Source organism: Pipistrellus hanaki (genome assembly GCF_964339955.1).
Source record: "Pipistrellus hanaki genome assembly, chromosome: 3".
NCBI lineage: Eukaryota > Metazoa > Chordata > Mammalia > Chiroptera > Vespertilionidae > Pipistrellus > Pipistrellus hanaki.
In genome coordinates this window covers 20780734-20799937 of record NC_140505.1, presented here as the reverse complement: position 1 = coordinate 20799937, position 19204 = coordinate 20780734, and the positions used below count along the sequence as shown (strand labels likewise).

The 19204-nt window shown below is 34.9% G+C and overlaps 1 protein-coding gene and 1 long non-coding RNA gene across 2 annotated transcripts in view; both read right to left on the bottom strand.

The window, feature by feature from the left end:
* The window catches only part of ADAM9 (ADAM metallopeptidase domain 9), a 91811-nt gene that overhangs the window by 7472 nt on the left and 65135 nt on the right, over positions 1-19204 (bottom strand). The window contains exons 17-20 of the mRNA XM_084879736.1: positions 8554-8634; positions 8194-8299; positions 3404-3545; positions 1830-1917 (exon numbers count right to left, since the gene is read on the bottom strand). Of these exons, the coding sequence (XP_084735862.1) occupies positions 1830-1917; positions 3404-3545; positions 8194-8299; positions 8554-8634 (417 nt within the window). The remainder of the gene's footprint in view (positions 1-1829; positions 1918-3403; positions 3546-8193; positions 8300-8553; positions 8635-19204) is intronic.
* Positions 9934-13593, bottom strand: LOC311620409. The gene is made up of 3 exons (XR_014794687.1): positions 13420-13593; positions 12693-12784; positions 9934-10614 (listed from the first exon to the last, which is right to left on the bottom strand). It is a non-coding gene; the product is annotated as an uncharacterized lncRNA (long non-coding RNA).

Below are 19204 nucleotides of genomic sequence, written 5' to 3'. Positions count from 1 at the left end.
CAGGAATACTCATACACCACTGACAATTCAATCATCCCATGGTATAACCTACTTGGAAAGCAATTTGGCAATTTCCAGTAAATATTCACATTTCTTTCAACTCAACAATTTAATTCTTATATGACCCTAGATCAGTGCTCTCTAAAAAAATGTTCTGCAATGTTGAAAATGTGCTCTATCTGTGCTGTCCAATACTGTAATCAGTGGTCACGTGATCAATCAAGCATTTAAAATGTGAAATGAGGAATAAAATTCTTAATTTTATTTCATTTAAAATAAAATTTAAATAGCCAATACTATTAGACAGTGCAGTCTCAGAACTCACAAACATACATAAGAAGACATATAGAATGATCATCTCAGCCATAATCTGGTAATTGTAAATTATTACCTACTAATTTGGTAATCTGAAAATGGATTTTAAAATTGTGTGATAACAGGAAAATTTATTTTTAAATTGTGTGGTACTTACATAATGTAATATAAACATTGAAAATGAATGAACAGGGGCTACATATATTGCTAGGGATAAATCAAAAAGCAATGCTAAAGGAAAAAGTAAATTGTAGATAAATGTGTAAAACATCAAACAAAACATTATACAAAGTTTTAAAATATATAAAGTAAAATCATATTCTCCTATGTGGGATATAAAACTGAAAGCAACAAATGAACAAATAAAAAAAAATAATCAAAAACTTATAGACACCAAACAACAGTATGGTGGTTACCAGACAGAAGGGTGTAGGAGGGTAAAAAAGGGTAAAGGGCATTAAATATTGATATGTGGTAATGGAAAAAGATTTGATTTGAATGGTGGTCATACAATGCCAATATACTGATGATGTATCAGAACTGTACACTTGAAACCTATATAATTTTGTTAACCAATGTCCCCCTCAATAAATACAATTTTAAAATAAATTTTAAAATAGAAAAAAGAATTACAAAGTAATATTACATACTAGAGGCCCGGTGCACGAATTCGTGCATGGGTAGGGTGTGGCCGGCCTACCTGATCAGAGGCTGATCAGGCCAGCCAGCCTGGGGGAGGGGCCAAGGGCGGTTGGCCAGCTGGCCCCACCCCCTGGTTAAACTCCTGGTCAAACTCTCAGTAGAGGGGACAATTTGTATATTAGCCTTTTATTATATTGGATGTCTTAGGATTATATGCTGATGAGAAAAAGTATGTCATTATCCCAATACTTCCTAATACATTCAGAGAGGAGTGATTACTGGTCCCATTGCTGAGACAATTAAGTGTGTTCCAGTCCAATACTAGGTCTTTGGTAACATGCCTACAGAAGCCAGGCAATGAAAACAGAAAGAGAGCAGACATAGAAATAAATAGGGATAGCATGGGACCCATATCATTTTCCAGTCTTGGTTTCAAAACAAAGTACTCTTATGATCTAGATGTCTTCCCTCTCCTCTGAGCCAGGGATCCCACTGGTATTTCTTTTACTAACCCAGAGACCACCTGTAGATCACATTCTTAAATTCTTAAGAATTATTTCTAAATCGATGTGACATTTTTTTATTTTATTTTAAAAATGAGCCCAGCTGGTATGGCTTAGTAATTAAGGGCTGACCCCATTAATCAGAAGTAACGGTTTGATTACAAGGTCAGGGCACATTTCTGGGATGCAGGTTCCATCTCAGAGAGGGGGAGGTTGTAGGAGGCAGCCAATGTGATTCTCTCTCATCACTGATGTTCTGTTTCTATCTCCCTCTCCCTTCCTCTCTCTGAAGTCAATAAAAACATATTTTTAAATAAATGTGAAATCATAATAATAGTAAAGAAATACAACTTTTCATTTTAAACTTACAGGTCCTCTGGGAGGAGTCACTGGAGAAACATGTCGAGGAACACTCGGTGGTTGTCTAGAAACTTTTCCTTGATTTTTGCCATCTGATCTGAAAGACAGAATTACTTTTGAGTTAAACAAAGATTAAAATATTTCTACATGACGTATTACGCATACATTGTATATTCCCCAAAACAGAATAATGATGTAGAGGTGGTGATGATGACAGATAAATTTATCCCATTTTTAACAGCTTTTACACATTTTTTTTATCCTTACAGTACTAGAAAGTTTTATTAACCTGTTTCACAATGAAATGAAATGAAATTCTAAGAAATTATAAAGTTTTGGTCAATGAGACTAGACTTTGACTTTTCTCCTCAATTCTTCCTAAAATCAGAAGAGTAAAAGCATACTCTTAAGCTACAAAATTTCAAGTAGTTACTCTATGAACTAGGAAGTTCAGGAAGAACAAATGATAAGCTAAAAAATATATCAGTTGAGTTTCAGACATACTGAGGCAAAAGCAAGTCAATTAGAAAGAAATGTATGGGAGATAGCTAAAATTTCGGAGATGCAGACTGGGGAATTACATGATTTGGTCAGTCAAGTGTATAAGAAAGAGAAAGAACAGATAGAAAGATAAATCTGTTGTAGACTATATTAAAAATTAAAGCTCACATCAGGATACTCTAAGAAAATACTCTGTGAGAAAAAATAGAGCAATGAAGTAACAATAAGCAATCAAGGAGAATGTGTATATTTTGAAATCATTAACATAATAAAAATTAATTACTAAGTAATTACACAGTGCCAGTTAATGTGCTATGGGTTTACTTGTTAATACTTTCTCATTTAATCTGCACATCAACTTTAAGAGATGGGTATTATTGTTGTTATTTTAGAAGAAGTAAAATAAGAGTTTTACTATTCAAAGAGTTTTGTTATTTCAGCTCATGAGTTTAACAAATGACAAACTGGAACTTAAATTTAGAGCTGATTACAAGGTCCACTCTTATCTATGCTACATTCTATTGCCAACATATAAATGATAGTGAGAGATAGTAATACAAGTGTTACACACAGATTAAATAGATTAGTTGTCTGAATTATGACAACCCTTTCTTCCACAAAACTTATTTCTTAAAAGCTTATAATTTACAAATCCTCTTCCCCAAACTGTGATTTGAAAAGCTCTTCTTCTGTGAGAACTGATCCTTAAAGTAAACACGTAAGAAAAATTCCAACATTTAATTTACACTTTTAAATCTTTATTGCATATTTTAATCTCTAATTAAGAAGTTCAAATCAGAAACTGTAGCCCCAAATCCTATTTATCCCACTATCATACATCAATCTCAAGCAAAATGAATTTTAAGGGCCATTTTCAGAACTATATAACTGGTTACCATAATACTTTCCCCTCATCATTTTAAGAGGTAGCTAAACTATCACTATCCTTCTACCTCTGCTAATCATGTCCAAAGAATAGAGAGATAATTTAGAACACTATTTTTAAACCAGCCTCTATGATATGATTATCATCATTATAATTACATAAATTATATGAATTTAAAAGGAAAAAATCTAAGTACTCATATGTTTGTGATCTCTTCTTTCTGAAGCATCTTTGCCGTAGTTGATTTCTCTTGAAGAAGACAAAAGCAGCCAACACAATAAGGGGAACAACTAAGAAGAAGAATACTAGAAGTCCATCCCTCAGTGCAGTATTCTTGTCTAGAGAGAAGAATTTAATATTAATGACATTAAATTAGAAGTTAGCTCATATTAACTAGAACATAGTAGGTGATTATAAATGTTTTACATTAATTTTCCGACTGGTCAAAAGTTAAACTGATATAAATTATATACTCTCATATTTCATCTCTGCCCACTTTTTTTTGCCTTCCCCAGAAGAACCGCTTATTACTTTCTTATATTATCTCACATTATTTCTTCATGCAAATATAAGCAAGAATAAAGTATGTTATTGTTGTCAACCTTTTCTTACATAAAAGGTAGCATACCATAAATAAACACTACTTAGCACATTGTTTTTTTCACTCATCTATATATCTTCCAAAACCATACATTGAGGACCATCTCATCTTCTGTACAGATTTACAAAATTACATTGTAAGGATGTCCTATAGTTTAATGAACCAGTATCCAACTGATATTTTCATTTTTCTAATACTTTGTTATTTAAAAATACTATAATGAATAACCCTAAAATAATGCTATTATTATAATGAGTAATAACAATGGGTACTGGCATCTCTATAGAATAATTTCCCAAAAGTAGAACTACATCTCAGAGGGTAAATGCATTCATTTTTTTTAAGGCACTGTCAAATTGACCCCCATAATGGTGGTTACAATTTACCACACCAGCCAGCAATATACAGGAATTCATCACAGCCTCACCTACAGGGTCAAACTTGTCCATGTTAGCCAACCTAGTAGGTGAAAAATTATACTTTATATCATTTTCATTTGCATTTTTTTAAACTATGAGTTAAGTAACTTTTCATTCTTAAGGAAATGTAATCTCTTTTCTGCTCAGTCCTTTGACTATTCTACTGGACAAGGGGTTTTTTCCTTCTCAATTTCTAAAAGCTCTTTATATATTAGGGATATTAGTTTTGCCTGTGTATAAGCTGGGAGCATTCTCCCCAATTTGCCATTAGTCTTATGATACAATGCTTCTCCCCAAGCTTAAGTTTATTATTCTTGGGTAGTTGAATTTATCAACCTTATCTTTTATGGCTTCTGGATTCTATCTTACTATACTTTTAAAAATTCACTAACATTAACTTTATCTGTACCATGGTCTTGAGGAAAAGACTACAGTAAATATGAATAGAAATGATATGCTATAAAATTTTTCCTCACAATTGTAAGTTTTTAAAAGTACCAGAAATTTCTGTTATAAGTTGTATGACATTACATGAAACAACATTCAACCCAATTAAAAATATAGAAAGAGTAAAGCAAGCTTGATTATATAATTTCATACCTACTAATCAGTAGACAAAATTTTGATTAAAGCATACAACATTGGTATTAAAAAGATTCTGGGATTTAGAAGAGTCAGGAGAAAAAAAAATTCTTTACTTAAAGTCAATTAATGTCTAAATGTACTACATATGACATATCTGTGCATATAATTCAATAAAGCACCTAGTTATTATTTTAAAAAATTTTAAGACAAAATGGCCAAAATTTGAAAAAACCTATGAAGGCACAAATCAAACAAGTTTAACAAATTTCAAGTATGCCAAGGCACATTATAATCAAATACTAAAAATCAGAGATGAAGAGAAAATCTTAGAGGGTAAAAACACACATTACAAACAGAATATACAAAAAAAAAAAAAAAAAAAAAAAAAAAAAAGATGGGAAAAACAATGTAAGCTAGAAGACAATGTAGGAACATCCCTGAAGAAGTAAAATGGTGATAAAACTTCACCCAAGAATATTTTACCCAGTTATTATTTGAGGCAAAATGCTTTTTCAGATATACAAGAGCTAAAATATTTGTCACAGGTAGACTTGCATTGTAAGAAATATGAAAAGAAGTACCACAAGCAGAAATTAAATGATAGCAGATAGAAATGTGACTTTACACACACACACACACACACAAATGAAGAGTACAGAAATAGTAATTATGTGAGAAAATATAAAGACTTTTTCTATTAAATATCTTCAAAAAATAATCAACTATTTAAAGCACAATAGTAACAGTGTATTGTAGGATTCATAGTGTATATCAGCAATACCACAAAAGGCAGAGGGAGATAAATGGAAATATACTAAAGTGGTACAATATCACATGAAAAGAAATTTTGATAAATATCAATATGGTAGCTCTAAACCCAAAGATATAATCTAATTAAATATATTCAGATGAACTCACTCAAAAGGCAGAGATTCGCAAACTAGATAAAAAAGCAAGACCCAACCATATGCAGCCTAGAAGAAATCTGCTTTAAATATAAAGACACAAATATAGGGTGTCCCCAAAAAAACATACACACACTTTGCATAAAATTATAAAGACAATGTTTATTAAAATACATTTCATTTTCAAAATTGAGCTATCAACTGTTATGATATGTATACATTTTTGGGGGACGCCTATAGATTAAAAGCAAAAGGATGAGAATATATTTTCCATGCTGACTAAAAAAAAATCTGGAGTAACGATATTAATATTTAATTTCATAACAGAATATTACCAGATATAAAGAGAGCTATTTTTAATAATATAGGGCCAACATATAAAATGAACAGAATAATCCTAAATGTTTATGTACCTAATAACAGAGCTTCACAACATATAAAGCAAAAACTAATAGAACTGCCAGGAAAAATAGATATATTTGCTGTTATAGCCAAGAACTTCAATATTCCTCTCTCAATAATTGACAGAACAAGTATACAGAAATCGGTAAATATATAAAAGACTTAAATATTTGTCAATTAACAGGAACTAATTACTTATAAAACACTCCACATAATTATAGCAGAATACAAATTATTTTCAAGTGTATACAAAACTTAATTACTAAGGTAAACCATCTTCTGGGCTATAAAACAAGTGTCAAAAAATATAAAAGAATTCAAATCAAACAAAGTATGCTCTCAGAAGATAGTGGAATAAATGAGAGATCAATAACACTAAAATTTCTGGAAAATCCCACATACAACTCCTTTGTATGTAGAATTGATATGTGTGGGGAACAAAAAAGTAGTTCTTAAAGGAAAACTGATAGCACTACACTAAGAAAAGAAAAAAAGGGTCTCAAATCAATGATCTGAATGATCTAAGAAACTGAAACTAGAAAAAAAAAAAAAAAAGAAAAAGAAAAGAAAGCCAAAGTAAACAGAACAGGAGAAAACACTTACAAAGCAAAGAAAATACTTACAATTCTACATACAAAGGACTTGTATGCAGAATAAAGAACTCTCAAAACTCAGGAAGACAAACAATCTAACTGAGGCAATTTGAATAGACATGTCACCAAAACTGACATGTGGATGGCAAATAAGCACATGAGATGATGATCAACATCACTAGTAATTAGAGAAATACAAATTAAAATCACAGTGAAATATCACTACATTCCTACCAGTATTGCTAAAATTACAAAAACTGGTCACACCAAGTATTGGAGAGGATGTGGAGAAATTAGAACCCTCACATACAGCTGGAGAGAGTGTACATTGGTACAGCCACTTTGGGAAACAGTTTGGCAGTTTCTAAAAATGCTAAATATAAACCTACTCTATGAGCCAGCCATTCCACCTAGTATTTACCCAGGAGAAAGAAAGCATATCTTCTCAGTAGGAAGATAGTGGTGTCAAAGAGCTCATTCATAGTCTATAAGGGAATAAAAATAAGTAGCATATATAGTAATTACTTATTACTTATTAGTATGTGACAGCGCTTATAGTAACAAGAGAATAGGAAGGGCATGTTAATTCACATTTAGGCAGTCAGAGAAAACTTCCTAGGGGAAATAAGGTATAAACTGAAATCTGAGTAGCAATTAGCCAAGTTCCAACAATCCTACATTAAAAAAAAGGCTAATATGCAAATCAACTGAACAGCTCAATGCAGGAGCTGCCCCCTGGTGGTCAGTGCACTCCTACAGCGGGAGTGCTGCTCAGCCAGAAGCCAGGCTCACAGCTGACAAGCACTGCTGCTGTGGTGGGAGCCTCTCCACCTCTGCAGCAGCACTAAGGATGTCTCTGACTGACAGCTTAGGCCCTCTCCCTAAGGACTGTGAGAGGGTGCCAGCCAGGCTGAGAGAACCCCCCTCTTCCTCCAACCCCGCTCTGAGTGCATGAATCTCATGCACTGGGCCTCTCATGGGAATATAATATGGTATGAAAGCCCAGAGGTAAAAGAGAGTAATAGCTTATTAGAGGAAATAAAAGAAGCTACAATGTCTTAAGCATAGTGAAATGAGGTTGGAAAAGTGAAGCTAGGAAAAATCATGCAGGGCATTTAAGCCATGTTAAGGATTTTTGTATTTCATTCTAATAGCAATGCAGAAGCACTGAATTTCAAGCAAGACACTAGCATAATCAAAACTGAATTCTTGAAGGAAAACACTGAAATCTATAGTGTGGGATGTGGATTAGAAGCAAGATAGGAAAGAGGGAGCCTAGTTAAGAGGCCATTATGTAAGACCAGGCAAGAAATTAAAGGTAATTAATAGGGATGAAAGAAATGGGAATATCTGTGGAAAATTTAGGAAGCAGAACCAACAAATGTATAAGTGATGTGAGAAGTGTGAGAGAGGTATAAGGATTCCCAATATCTGACATACAACACTGGGAGATCACACTAATTTTCTTCTATATTACTTGCCATTGTATGTAGGTCCACTGTCCACACTTCCTCCGTATCCTTTAGACTCACAATTTGGGGGAGCCCAGCCATTTTCACAGTGGCAATTCTTATTGCTATTACACACCTTCAAAACAAACAAAACACTACTTTGTTAATTGTGAATGTTGTTCTAAATCATGAACTCTAGAATGGAAACCAAGAGAATGAATTAAATTCATGCACATTCATAGATACTCTTTAAAAATAAAAATGTACCAGGTATATAAATTCCCCAGTCAAAAATTTTAAAAATCTTAGGAAGTCTCACATAACCCTTACTGGCATTCCTCATTAAACAGCACTACTTCCATGAACAAGTCAAAAGAGAACATGACTCACCCCATGTCCATGACACTTCTTCTGAATGTCACAGTCATAATTCAGAACAGAAGCATTTACACATTGGAAATTTCTACAGATCTAGGAGGAAAAAAATGAAGTAATAAGTAAAGAAAAAATGAACACTTTAATAAAACTAGCCAGAAAAAAAAAAGACCTGGGCATAGATAATTTCATTTTTAGGGACTCTGTCAAACTTTTAAGGAATAGTTATTCCTAAATTATGTAATTGAAAATGGAGAAAAGTGAGTAAAATTAATTAACTGACATATAACTAATTGAACTAAAAGGGGAAAGATGATACAATGGCCAAAACAATGATAAAACTATAATATGTCCTTCCATACTAAAATAGATGTGAAAATCCTAAGTAAAATGTTCAGATAAAGAAAACTACAGAATTTCTCATTTTTTTATTTCAGGACATTAAATTTGTACCCAAAGATGTACTACCCGGGACCACAAAAAATAAGCTTAATAGTTCTCCTCTTCCACTTTTTTTTTCACTCTTAATGTTTAAGCCTCTTTCCTAAATAAAAATATTGAGTAAATATATCAAGAATATATATGTCTGAAGTAACACCAAACTAAAAGCCTGCTCACAGTGCCAGAATCTAGCCTTTAGCAGAGGCCAGATAGGATCCAACCCATCCTATTTTACTGCTGTACACACTGTTTGGTGCTTGGTTCTATCAGTGTGTCAGCATAGGTACACATACCAAGCATTTCCTATCCTTCTTGTACATAAATGTTGTTAACATATTATGACAATACAACAAAATGCAAAGTTAAAGGGCCTAATGATATATCTATATATGTTAGTACTAACCTGGAGTTTAAATCAATATTTTTACAACAACAACAAAAAAGCATGTAGGGGTTTGAAAGCAACAATGCTATATCTTACATGGGAGAAATCAGTAAATACTATTTTTATTCTTGATGTTGGTGGGGGAAATATATTAATATGTTGTGTGTTTTTTTGTAATTAAAAAAAAAACCCACAAGTACTTTAACGGGGAAAAAAGATAAGTAACTAAGTAACTGTCACACTGAACTTATACACATACACACACACACATACACACACACACACCACAAACATACAATTTCTGCAATCCAGGAAGAGAGTAAGATAAGGTAGGAAATATTTTTTAAAACAGCATTAAGTAAGATCATATAAATGGGATGAAACATTAACAAATTCAACTGTGCCAATAAGAGCCAAAGCCCAACCAAATTATAAAAATACAAAATGAAAATGGAATATTTATATTATTTTGGGATACAAAAAGACTTTTCTAAGCATAACATAAAACCAAGACAAAACTGACAGTTTTAAGTTTCTTTATGGCAGAGATAAATGAGAAACTGTAAAAAATATTTGTGACATAAATGACAATTAACATTCTTTATATATGAGGAACTCTTAAAAACAATAAAAAATGAAAACCCCACAAATAAAGAAAAAATATGTGAATATGGACTTAACACAAAAAGAATACAATAGAGCTAATAAAAATGTAAAAAGATGCCCAAGAAAAAAAATGCAAAATAAAACAATGAGGCTGTGGGAACCACACCAGGTCCCCGGATAGTCAAGGCCAATGGGAGCAGAGAGGCCTTGTTATCAATACACCAGAATGACCAAATGCTACTCTGGCATGAGCCTAATCAAGATGTCAAGGACTCTGAGCCTGGGAATGCTAATCAAGCCAAGATACATGAGCAGGTGCAAGGACACACAGTACACCCTGCCCTTCTGTAGCCAATATGATTGATGTAACTATTGGCACGAAGCCTTCTTTGTCTAAATAGTGTAAAAGTAGGTTACAGCTGGTCGGATGAAGTGAGAAGTCTGTGAGAGAGAGCAGCAGAGCAGAAGAAGAGAGCTCAGAGAAACAGAGGCCATACGCACAGAGAAGTAGCTCCTATGTGTGCAGGAGAGGCTGGGGAGCTCAGATACTGCTTCTACAATAGTATGCCAGCTGGTGTCCGGCTGCCTGCCTGTAGTTTGCTGTGAGGACTGTTCTTATCTGATGGCTATGTGGCCACTGACTTCTGCAACAAAGACTCATTCTTATATATCCACAACTCATCATGGCTTCTCCATCTGCCCCGCCGCTGAGAAATGACCTGTGTCTCTGACACTTGTTAAAGAGGAACTTGGACTAAGTTCCCAAAAGTAGTACAGTGGGCAAGGACCAAGCAGGAACCAGCCCTGGTATAGTCGAATGGGAGAATTTAGAATAATACATGGACTGAAAGTCACCCAGAACAATTCAGACCAGCAGAGCTGTGCAAGGCTCTGGCTGTGCTCTGACAGAGGCTTTTTGTCACCTAGTCAGGATGTCAAAAAAATTAAAAAGATTAGAAATACACAATGTTAGCAAGAGTGTGAGAAAAAAAATAAGATACCCTTATATACAACTAGTGGAATGGAAGTTACCACCTTACTGAAAGGTAAATTGGCAGTGCCTATAAGATTTTAAATGCATATCTCTTAATTTACATAAAATATCGACTAGAAATCTTATCCTACAGAAGTACTCACAAAAGTAAGTGAGAGCAAATGTAAATGAGTGTTCGATGCTACTAAAAAATAAACTAGATGACAAAATAAGAATGTGAAAGATCTGAATATGTAATAATCAAATACTATGTTATAATCATATAACTATCTTCAAATGCACATTTATCAAAAATGAACATACAGGGTCAACTCATTAAACCTGGATATTTCATTCCAAGAAATAAGCAAAAATATTAAACTTAGCACCAAACTTGAAACATGCCCAATTTCCAAAGCAAATAGTCATGTTTGTAATCAGTAAATCTTTTTTGCTTTCTCTTACATCACAAAAGAAAATGGCATAAGAAGTGGTGCATAGCCGGGACCGGTTTGGCTCAATGGATAGAGCGTCGGCTTGGGGACTGAAGGGTCCTGGGTTCGATTCCGGTCAAGGGCATGTACCTTGGTTGCGGGCATATCCCCAGTAGGGGGTGTGCAAGAGGCAGCTGATCGATGACTCTCTCTCATTGATATTTCTAACTCTCTATCTCTCTCTCTTCCTCTCTGTACAAAATCAATAAAATGTATTTAAAAAAAAAAAAAAGTGGTGCATATATACAATGGAATACTACTCAGCCTTAAGAAAAGATGAAATACTGCCAATTACAACAACATAACTGGATCTTGAGAATATTAAGCAAAATAAGTCATAAAAAATTAAGAAACATATGATTTCATTCATATATAGTATATAAAACTGAAAGCAACAAATGAATAAAATTTTAAAAAATTCATAAAAACAGACAAGAGTATGGTGGTTACCAAAGGGAAGAGTGGGTTGGTAAAAGCTAAAAGTTGTCAAATACATGGTGACTTTGGGTGATTAGACACAATATGCAATATACAGGTCATGTATCATAGAAATGCACACTTGAAACCTATATAATCTTATGAACCAACTAGAGGCCCGATGCATGAAAATTTATGCAAGAGTAGGCCTTCCTTCCCGCTGCTGCCGGCACCAGCTTCCCTCTGGCACCTGGGACCCTGGCTGGCTTCCCTCTGGCACCTGGGACCTGGTTGGCTTCCCCCCGGCCCCAGCTTGATCAGGAAGGATGTCCACAATGACATCTGGAAGATGTCTGGTCTAATTAGCATATTACCCTGTTATTATTATAGACCAGTGTTTTTCAACCTTTTTTGGGCAAAGGCACACTTGTTTCATGAAAAAAATCACGAGGCACACCACCATTAGAAAATGTTAAAAAATTTAACTCTGTGCCTACATTGACTATATATAAAGTAATTCTCTTGAATAGGAATCAAATAAACACAAAGAAAGTATTTTATAATTACTTTATTATGAAATATTAAGTAAACAAAATAGTGAAAAATTATAAAATTCTTGTCTTGTCTGCACCTACAGCACACCAGGCAACATCTCGCGACACACTAGTGTGCCGCAGAACAGCGGTTGAAAAACGCTGATTATAGACATTATCCCAATAAATTTAATTTTAGAAAAAGACATATTTTGTTGGTTATAATTCTCAAACCAGCCAATCAGCACTGTCGCCCCCCCCCCCCCCCCCCCCGTTTTAGCAAGAGCTTCAGAGAAAAATCTCACAATTTTGGTAATGTAGATTTTGAAGTAATCATGCATTCCAGTAAACTGTATCAGCACTGTCATGAATTCTTCCCACAAGAGATTCCCTCAGCCTGTGAATGTTAACAAAAGTCACTGAATGTCATCGATGTTCTGATCTTAGTCAAGCTGACAGAACACTCCCAAAATCACTTCTAAAGAATAGGCTACCAGCTGTCCTTCATTTTTATCATGTAAGTTTTTTTTAAAATTCAATACATGCACATAGTTAAAAAATCAAATGCTAGTAGTGATAAAAGTGCTTATGATGAGATAACTCTATGTATGATCCATTTCCATCCAGTCTGCCATCCTGGCAGTCTAGAGACAACCACCCTTCCTTGGGGGGTAATTCTCTCCCTATTTTTAATTAGCATCCTATTATTTGATTTCTCTATTTTAGACATCATCAATTAATATCCTTATAATAGATAAGAATTTTGGTTTCTAACACCAACCCAAATGTCCCTCCTTCACCTTCTCAAACTAAATATTGCTTAATATGTACACCATAATATTGGGATATTATCCACTCAATACATTACATGTCTCTTATTACCTGAGCAAGTTCATAACTAGGTGAAGGCAGGCAGGGGAAGCTGATAATTGGAGATCAAAGTATTATCTTTATTATCAATACAGCGACTAACCTGACTTAAGTTAATAATGAACTGGGCTTCCTAATTCTGCACCCCAGAATCAAACTTACCTGCCTAGTCACAGGCTGCTCTGGACAACCACAGGCCTCCCCCCACAGAAGCAGAGCCTGCCTTGCTAAGTGTACTGCGTGGTTGAGAGAGCAGACCAGATTGCACCCTCTCTGCAGACAGGGAGATCTGAAAAGAGAAGACAGAAGAGACTGAGCCACCTCTGCCCAGTGTCTTCTCAAACTCATCAACTGCAGCAGTCACTCCGCATCTCTCAGAGTGAGGCAGGGAGTGTTATTTTTCTCCAGCTTTATTGAGTACTAATTGACATATAACAGTGTGTGAGTTTAAGATATTCATGTTGATTTGAAAAACTTATATTTTGTGAAATGATTACCACAGTAGGCTTAGTTAACACCTCTATCACTCCACATAATTATTTCTTTTTTGTAGTGAGAACATTTTAAATCTGCTCTGTTGTTACTTTTAAGTATATAATATTATTAATTATAATCACCATGCTAGATATTAGATGCCAGAACTTAATCATCTTATACCTGGAAATTTGTACCCTTTGACCAACATCTGCCTATTTCCACCACCGCAACCCTTAGCCCCTGGGAACCACCATTCTACTGTCTATTTTTGTGATTTTGTCATTTTATATTCCACATAGAGGTAAGATTATGCACTAATTTTTCTTTCTCTATCTGATTTATTTCACTTAGCATAATGTACTCAAGGTCCATAAATGTTGCCTCAAATGGCAAGATTTCCTTCTTTCTCATAAATAAATAATAATCTACTATACAGATTATTTTAACATTTTGGCTACTGTAAATAATGCTGCAATGTACATAGGAATGAAGATAACTCAAGATCCTATTTTCATTTATTTTGGATATATATGCCCAGAAGTGGAATTGCTGGATCAAATGAAAGATCTACTTTGAATTTTTTGAATTTTTTCCCCACAGTGACTGTACCAATTTACATTCCCACCAACAATGCATAAGGGTTTCATTTTCTCTACATCTTCATGAACACTTATCTCTTGTTTTTAATGTTAGCTTATACTAGTATAATAGAGATGAGGTGATTACCTCATTGTGGTTTTGATTTGCACTTCCCAGATGCTGAACATTTTTTCATGTACTTGTTGGTCATTTGTTATTTTCTTTGGAAAAATGTCATTCAGAGATCCTCTGCCCATTTTTAATCAGATTGTTTGGTTTTTGTCTATTGAGTTGTATAAGTGCCTTACATATTTTGGATATTAACCCCTTATTGAATATATGATTTTAAAATATTTTATCACATTCCATAAGTTGTGTTTTCATTTTGTTCAATATTTCTTATCTTATACAGAGTCTTTTTCATTTGATATAACCTCACTTCATTATTTTTGCTTTTGATGCTTGTGCTTTTGATGTCACATCAAAAAATGCACCTACGGGAGCGGCAGTGACCAGACCCGGAGCAGCTGGTTGTGGAACGAACCAGAGCAACAGAGGCCAGGCCCGGAGCAGCCAGGCCCGAAACAGCTCGCTCCTCGCCTGTACCTGCCCACGGCTGCCTCTCAGACATGGCTGGAAACTTTTGCGGGAACTTGAGGGTCTGCTGAATCAAGTGATGAAGGCTTAGATCTGGATGTGTTGAGTTAGTATAGCGCTGGGGTGTTGATCTGTGAGTGCCTTGGGTGGGGCCTGGATGAGGCTGGTTGACCTATTTGAAAATGTCTTTTGTGTGGAGTGTATCATTGGGCATGTGGAGGTTTTATTGATATGAGAAAATGCTAAGCAACAGATTTACTATCTGAAAAGGGATTTACTATCGGGGAAAGGGAGGGAGGAAGAGACTGAACATAAACTGTGCACCTATGGATGAGGACAATGGGGGATGGGGAGGGGGCAGAGGGTGGGGTGGGAACCTGGTGGAGGGGGGAAGAAATGAGGAACCTTTGTAATAATATGAACAATAAAGATTGATTAAAAAAAAAAAAAAATGCACCTAATTGCCAAGCCCAATGTTAAGGAGCTTACTCCCAATGCTTTCTTCTAAGAGATTTAGTTTCAGGTATTATGTTTAAGTCATTAATCCATTTTAATTTTTGTAAGTGGTGAAAGATAGGAGTCATTAAAATACTTAATAGCATGAAAATATCCAATTTTCCCAATACTACCTATTAAAAAGATGGACCTTTCCCCATTGAGTAAAAATTAGTTGTTAAATATTAGTTGACCACATATGTGGGGATTTGTTTGAGGCTCTCTATTCTGTTCTGTTGGTCTAGGTGTCTATTTTCATGCCAATAGCATACTGTTTGATTACTATAACTTTGTAATATAGTGACCAGAAATTGTGATGCCTCGAGCTTGGTCTTCTCTTTTAGGATTGCTTTAGCTATTTATGATCCTCATGATCCCATACAAATTTTAGGATTATGTGTTCTATTTCTGTTAAAAATGCTAATGGAATTTTTATTGTATGTACAGATGGATTTAGATAGTATGAAAATTTTAACAATATTAATTATTCTAATCCATAAACATGGATTATCTTTCCATTTACAGGCACACCTAGAAGTTATGCATGTTTAATTGCAAGCCACTGCAATATAGTTATTATCATAATAAAACTAGTCACATGAATTTTTGGTTTCCCAGTGCATATAAAAGTTATATTTACACTATATTGTAGTCTATTAAGTGTTTAATAGCATTATGTCTAATAAATATACAAACCTTAATTTAAAAATACTTTATTGCTAAAAAATGTTAATCATCATCTAAGCCTATTGGGAAAATGGTGTCTCTAGACTTATTCAATGCAGGGTAGGGTTGCCACAAACCTTCGATTTGTAAAAAACAAAAATAAAAAGCCCACACCAATATCCACAAAATGCAATAAAATGAAGCACAATAAAATGAGGTATGCCTGTATTTTGTTTCTTCTTAAATGTCTTTCATTAAAGTCTTGGAATGTGTAGTGGTCAGATTTTTCACCTCCTTAGTTAAATTTATTCATAAGTATTTCATTTTTTGATGCTATTGTGAATGGTATGGTTTTCTTTATCATTCATATAGTACATTGTAATGTAGACACATGCAACTAATTTCTATATGTTCATCTTGTATCCTGCAGCTTTACCAAATTCATTGATTTTTGGTAGCGTTTTTTGGTGGACTCCATAGAATTTTCTATATAAAAGATCATGTGATTTGCAAACAAAAACAATGTTAATTTTTATTTATAGTTTAGAAGCCTTCTTTTCCAACCTGAATGCTTTGGCTACAACTTCCAGCACTATGCTAAATAAGAGTAGTGAGACTGGGCACCCTTGTCTTGTTTCTTAACTTACAGAAAAAGCTTTCAACCTTTTACCACTGAGTATGACATAAGCTGTGGGCTTGTCAGTTTAGCCTTTATTGTGTCTAGAGGTACATTCCTTCTCTACCCAGTTTGTTGAAAGGTTTTTAACATGAACAGATGTCATATTTTGTCAAATGCCTTTTCTGTATCAATTGAGATAATCATTTTTATCTTTTATTCTAATAATATGATGTATCACACTTACAGATATGCTTATATTGAACCATCCTTACTTTCTAGAGATAAATACAATGTGATCCTGATGTATTATCTTTCTAATGTGCTGTTCAATTTAATTTGCTAATATTTTATTGAGAATTTATGCATGCATATTCATCAAGGATATTGAACTGTAACTTTCTTTTCTTGAGTGTTCTTACCTGGTTTTGGTATCAGGATAATGCTGACCTTGTAAAACAAATTTAAGAATGTGCTCTCCTCTTTGATTTTTTTTTTTTTGAAGAGTTTAAGAATTGGCATTAATTCTTCTTTCAATTCTTAGTAGACTTCATCAGTTAAATGACTTTGTATTAGGCTTTTCTTTGTTGGGAGGTTGTTGATTATTGAGTCAATCTCCTTACTTGTTATTGGTCTGTTCAGATTTTCTATATCATCATGATTTAATAGTAGATTAAAAGTCTTGGTAGATTATAAATTTCTAGAAATGTATTCATTTATTCTAGGTTATCCAATTTGTTAGTATATGATTTTTTCACGATTTCTATCTTTGTTCAAACTTTTCAGTTTATTCATGTTTCTAGAGGCCTGATGCACAAAATTCACTCTAGAAGTTTGTTTCCCTGATCTTGCTAATTTGTCTATGTTTTCTTGTAGTTCACTGAACTTCCTTAAAAACAACTACTTGAGTTCATTAGTAAATCACATATCATCATGTCTTTGGGACCAGTTACTAAAATTATTGTAATCCTTTGTTGGATCTGAAGTTTTGGATTGCTGTCTTCACATCTGAAGTAGCAGTCAACTCCTCCAATCTTTATTAACTGCTTTCATGAAAGAAATACCTTTCTTCAGCCCAGCTAGGCATCCTGAGACTTTCTCAGCACAGCCTTCTACAAATATGCCTGCTCCATACTTCTTGCTCCCTCTGTGGTAGAATTCTTAGGCCATCTTACCTTCTCTAGATCTTGAAAAACACCAAGCCAAGTGATGACAACCTTTCTCTTCCTTTTTGTTTTGTTTTTTGCTTATCAGCTATCTTCAAAGGCGCACTTTTGCCACCACAGTCAGGAGGGCATATGGGGTGCCCATGTACCACTTGGAGGGATGCACAGGCAAGGCATCCCCAGGCACTTGTGCATGGGCCTTTTGTGGAGTCTGCTAAATAGTTAGTAGGAACTGCATTATTTTAATGTCCTCCAGAAGTCCTAAGCTCCTAGCCTCTTCTCATCCCTCAGTCATGCAGTTCACACCTCAGTACATTGGGTAGGGTAAGAAAGAATATACAGTGCACAGCTGGGGAAGCCAGGTGCTCACTGACCTGCTCTCATTTCCCTCCTGGAAGAAATCATGAGCTAAAAATGTCTCTCCTGGTCCTAAACTGTGCCACCTTGGGTAAGGAATGATATGAGTAGATGCCGGAAACCGATCATTAATAGAAATATGTGGACAGGAAAACCAGGAAAACTGGTTAACAACCTTCATTGCTCTGAAAGGTCAGAGCTAGTTAGCTCATTGTTTAGTTGAAACATTGTTAGCTGAAGCAGCCTCCACCTCTTTTTGTCTTATGTAAATTTCTGTTATTGGAGTTTCCTGCCCAAAGGCTATGAGTATATCCCATAGTCTCAATAAAAAAGATAGCAAGGCCAGAGCACCGGGGTAGTCCTCCCACTAGAGGTGGGCTCCCTCCTGGACCCAAATATTCCCAAATTAATACTTTTCAAGTCTCTTTTCATTTGTGTGCAGCTTTCTCCTGAACCCGAACCCTGAACGAGAACCCTGAACCATGCAGGACGTGAAAGGGCTTCCCACAAGTAGAACTGCTGTAGGCAGTTAGACAGACATAAGCAGAGCAAGGACAATGGGCCAGGTATAGAAGGTCACCAGGATAGAAAGCCCCAGGTACCTAGCAATGGACAATCAATTGTACTGTGGAACCTCATCCCCAGGGTGATTTTTCCTTCCCTAGCATATCATTGGTCATGTGGATTGGACCCCCTGATCTTTCCTCCCTAGAGATAACATCCAGGCCCAGATAAGCAACAAAACCAGCCTCAGGATCAGCTGCATTGAATAATGACGCCCTGCCCTGTACCAGCCAATCAATCAACAGAGACCACAACTCTGAAAGAACACACCTGGAAAACTGCTGAATAGCTCTCTATCTCTCTCCCTTCCTCTCTGTAAAAAATCAATAAAATATATTTGAATATTCTATTAATATCTTTCCCTGGGACCTCCCCTAAAATCTGCCCTTAAAACCCTTAGGCTGGAGGCCCCAGTGTGTTCTCCCTCCCA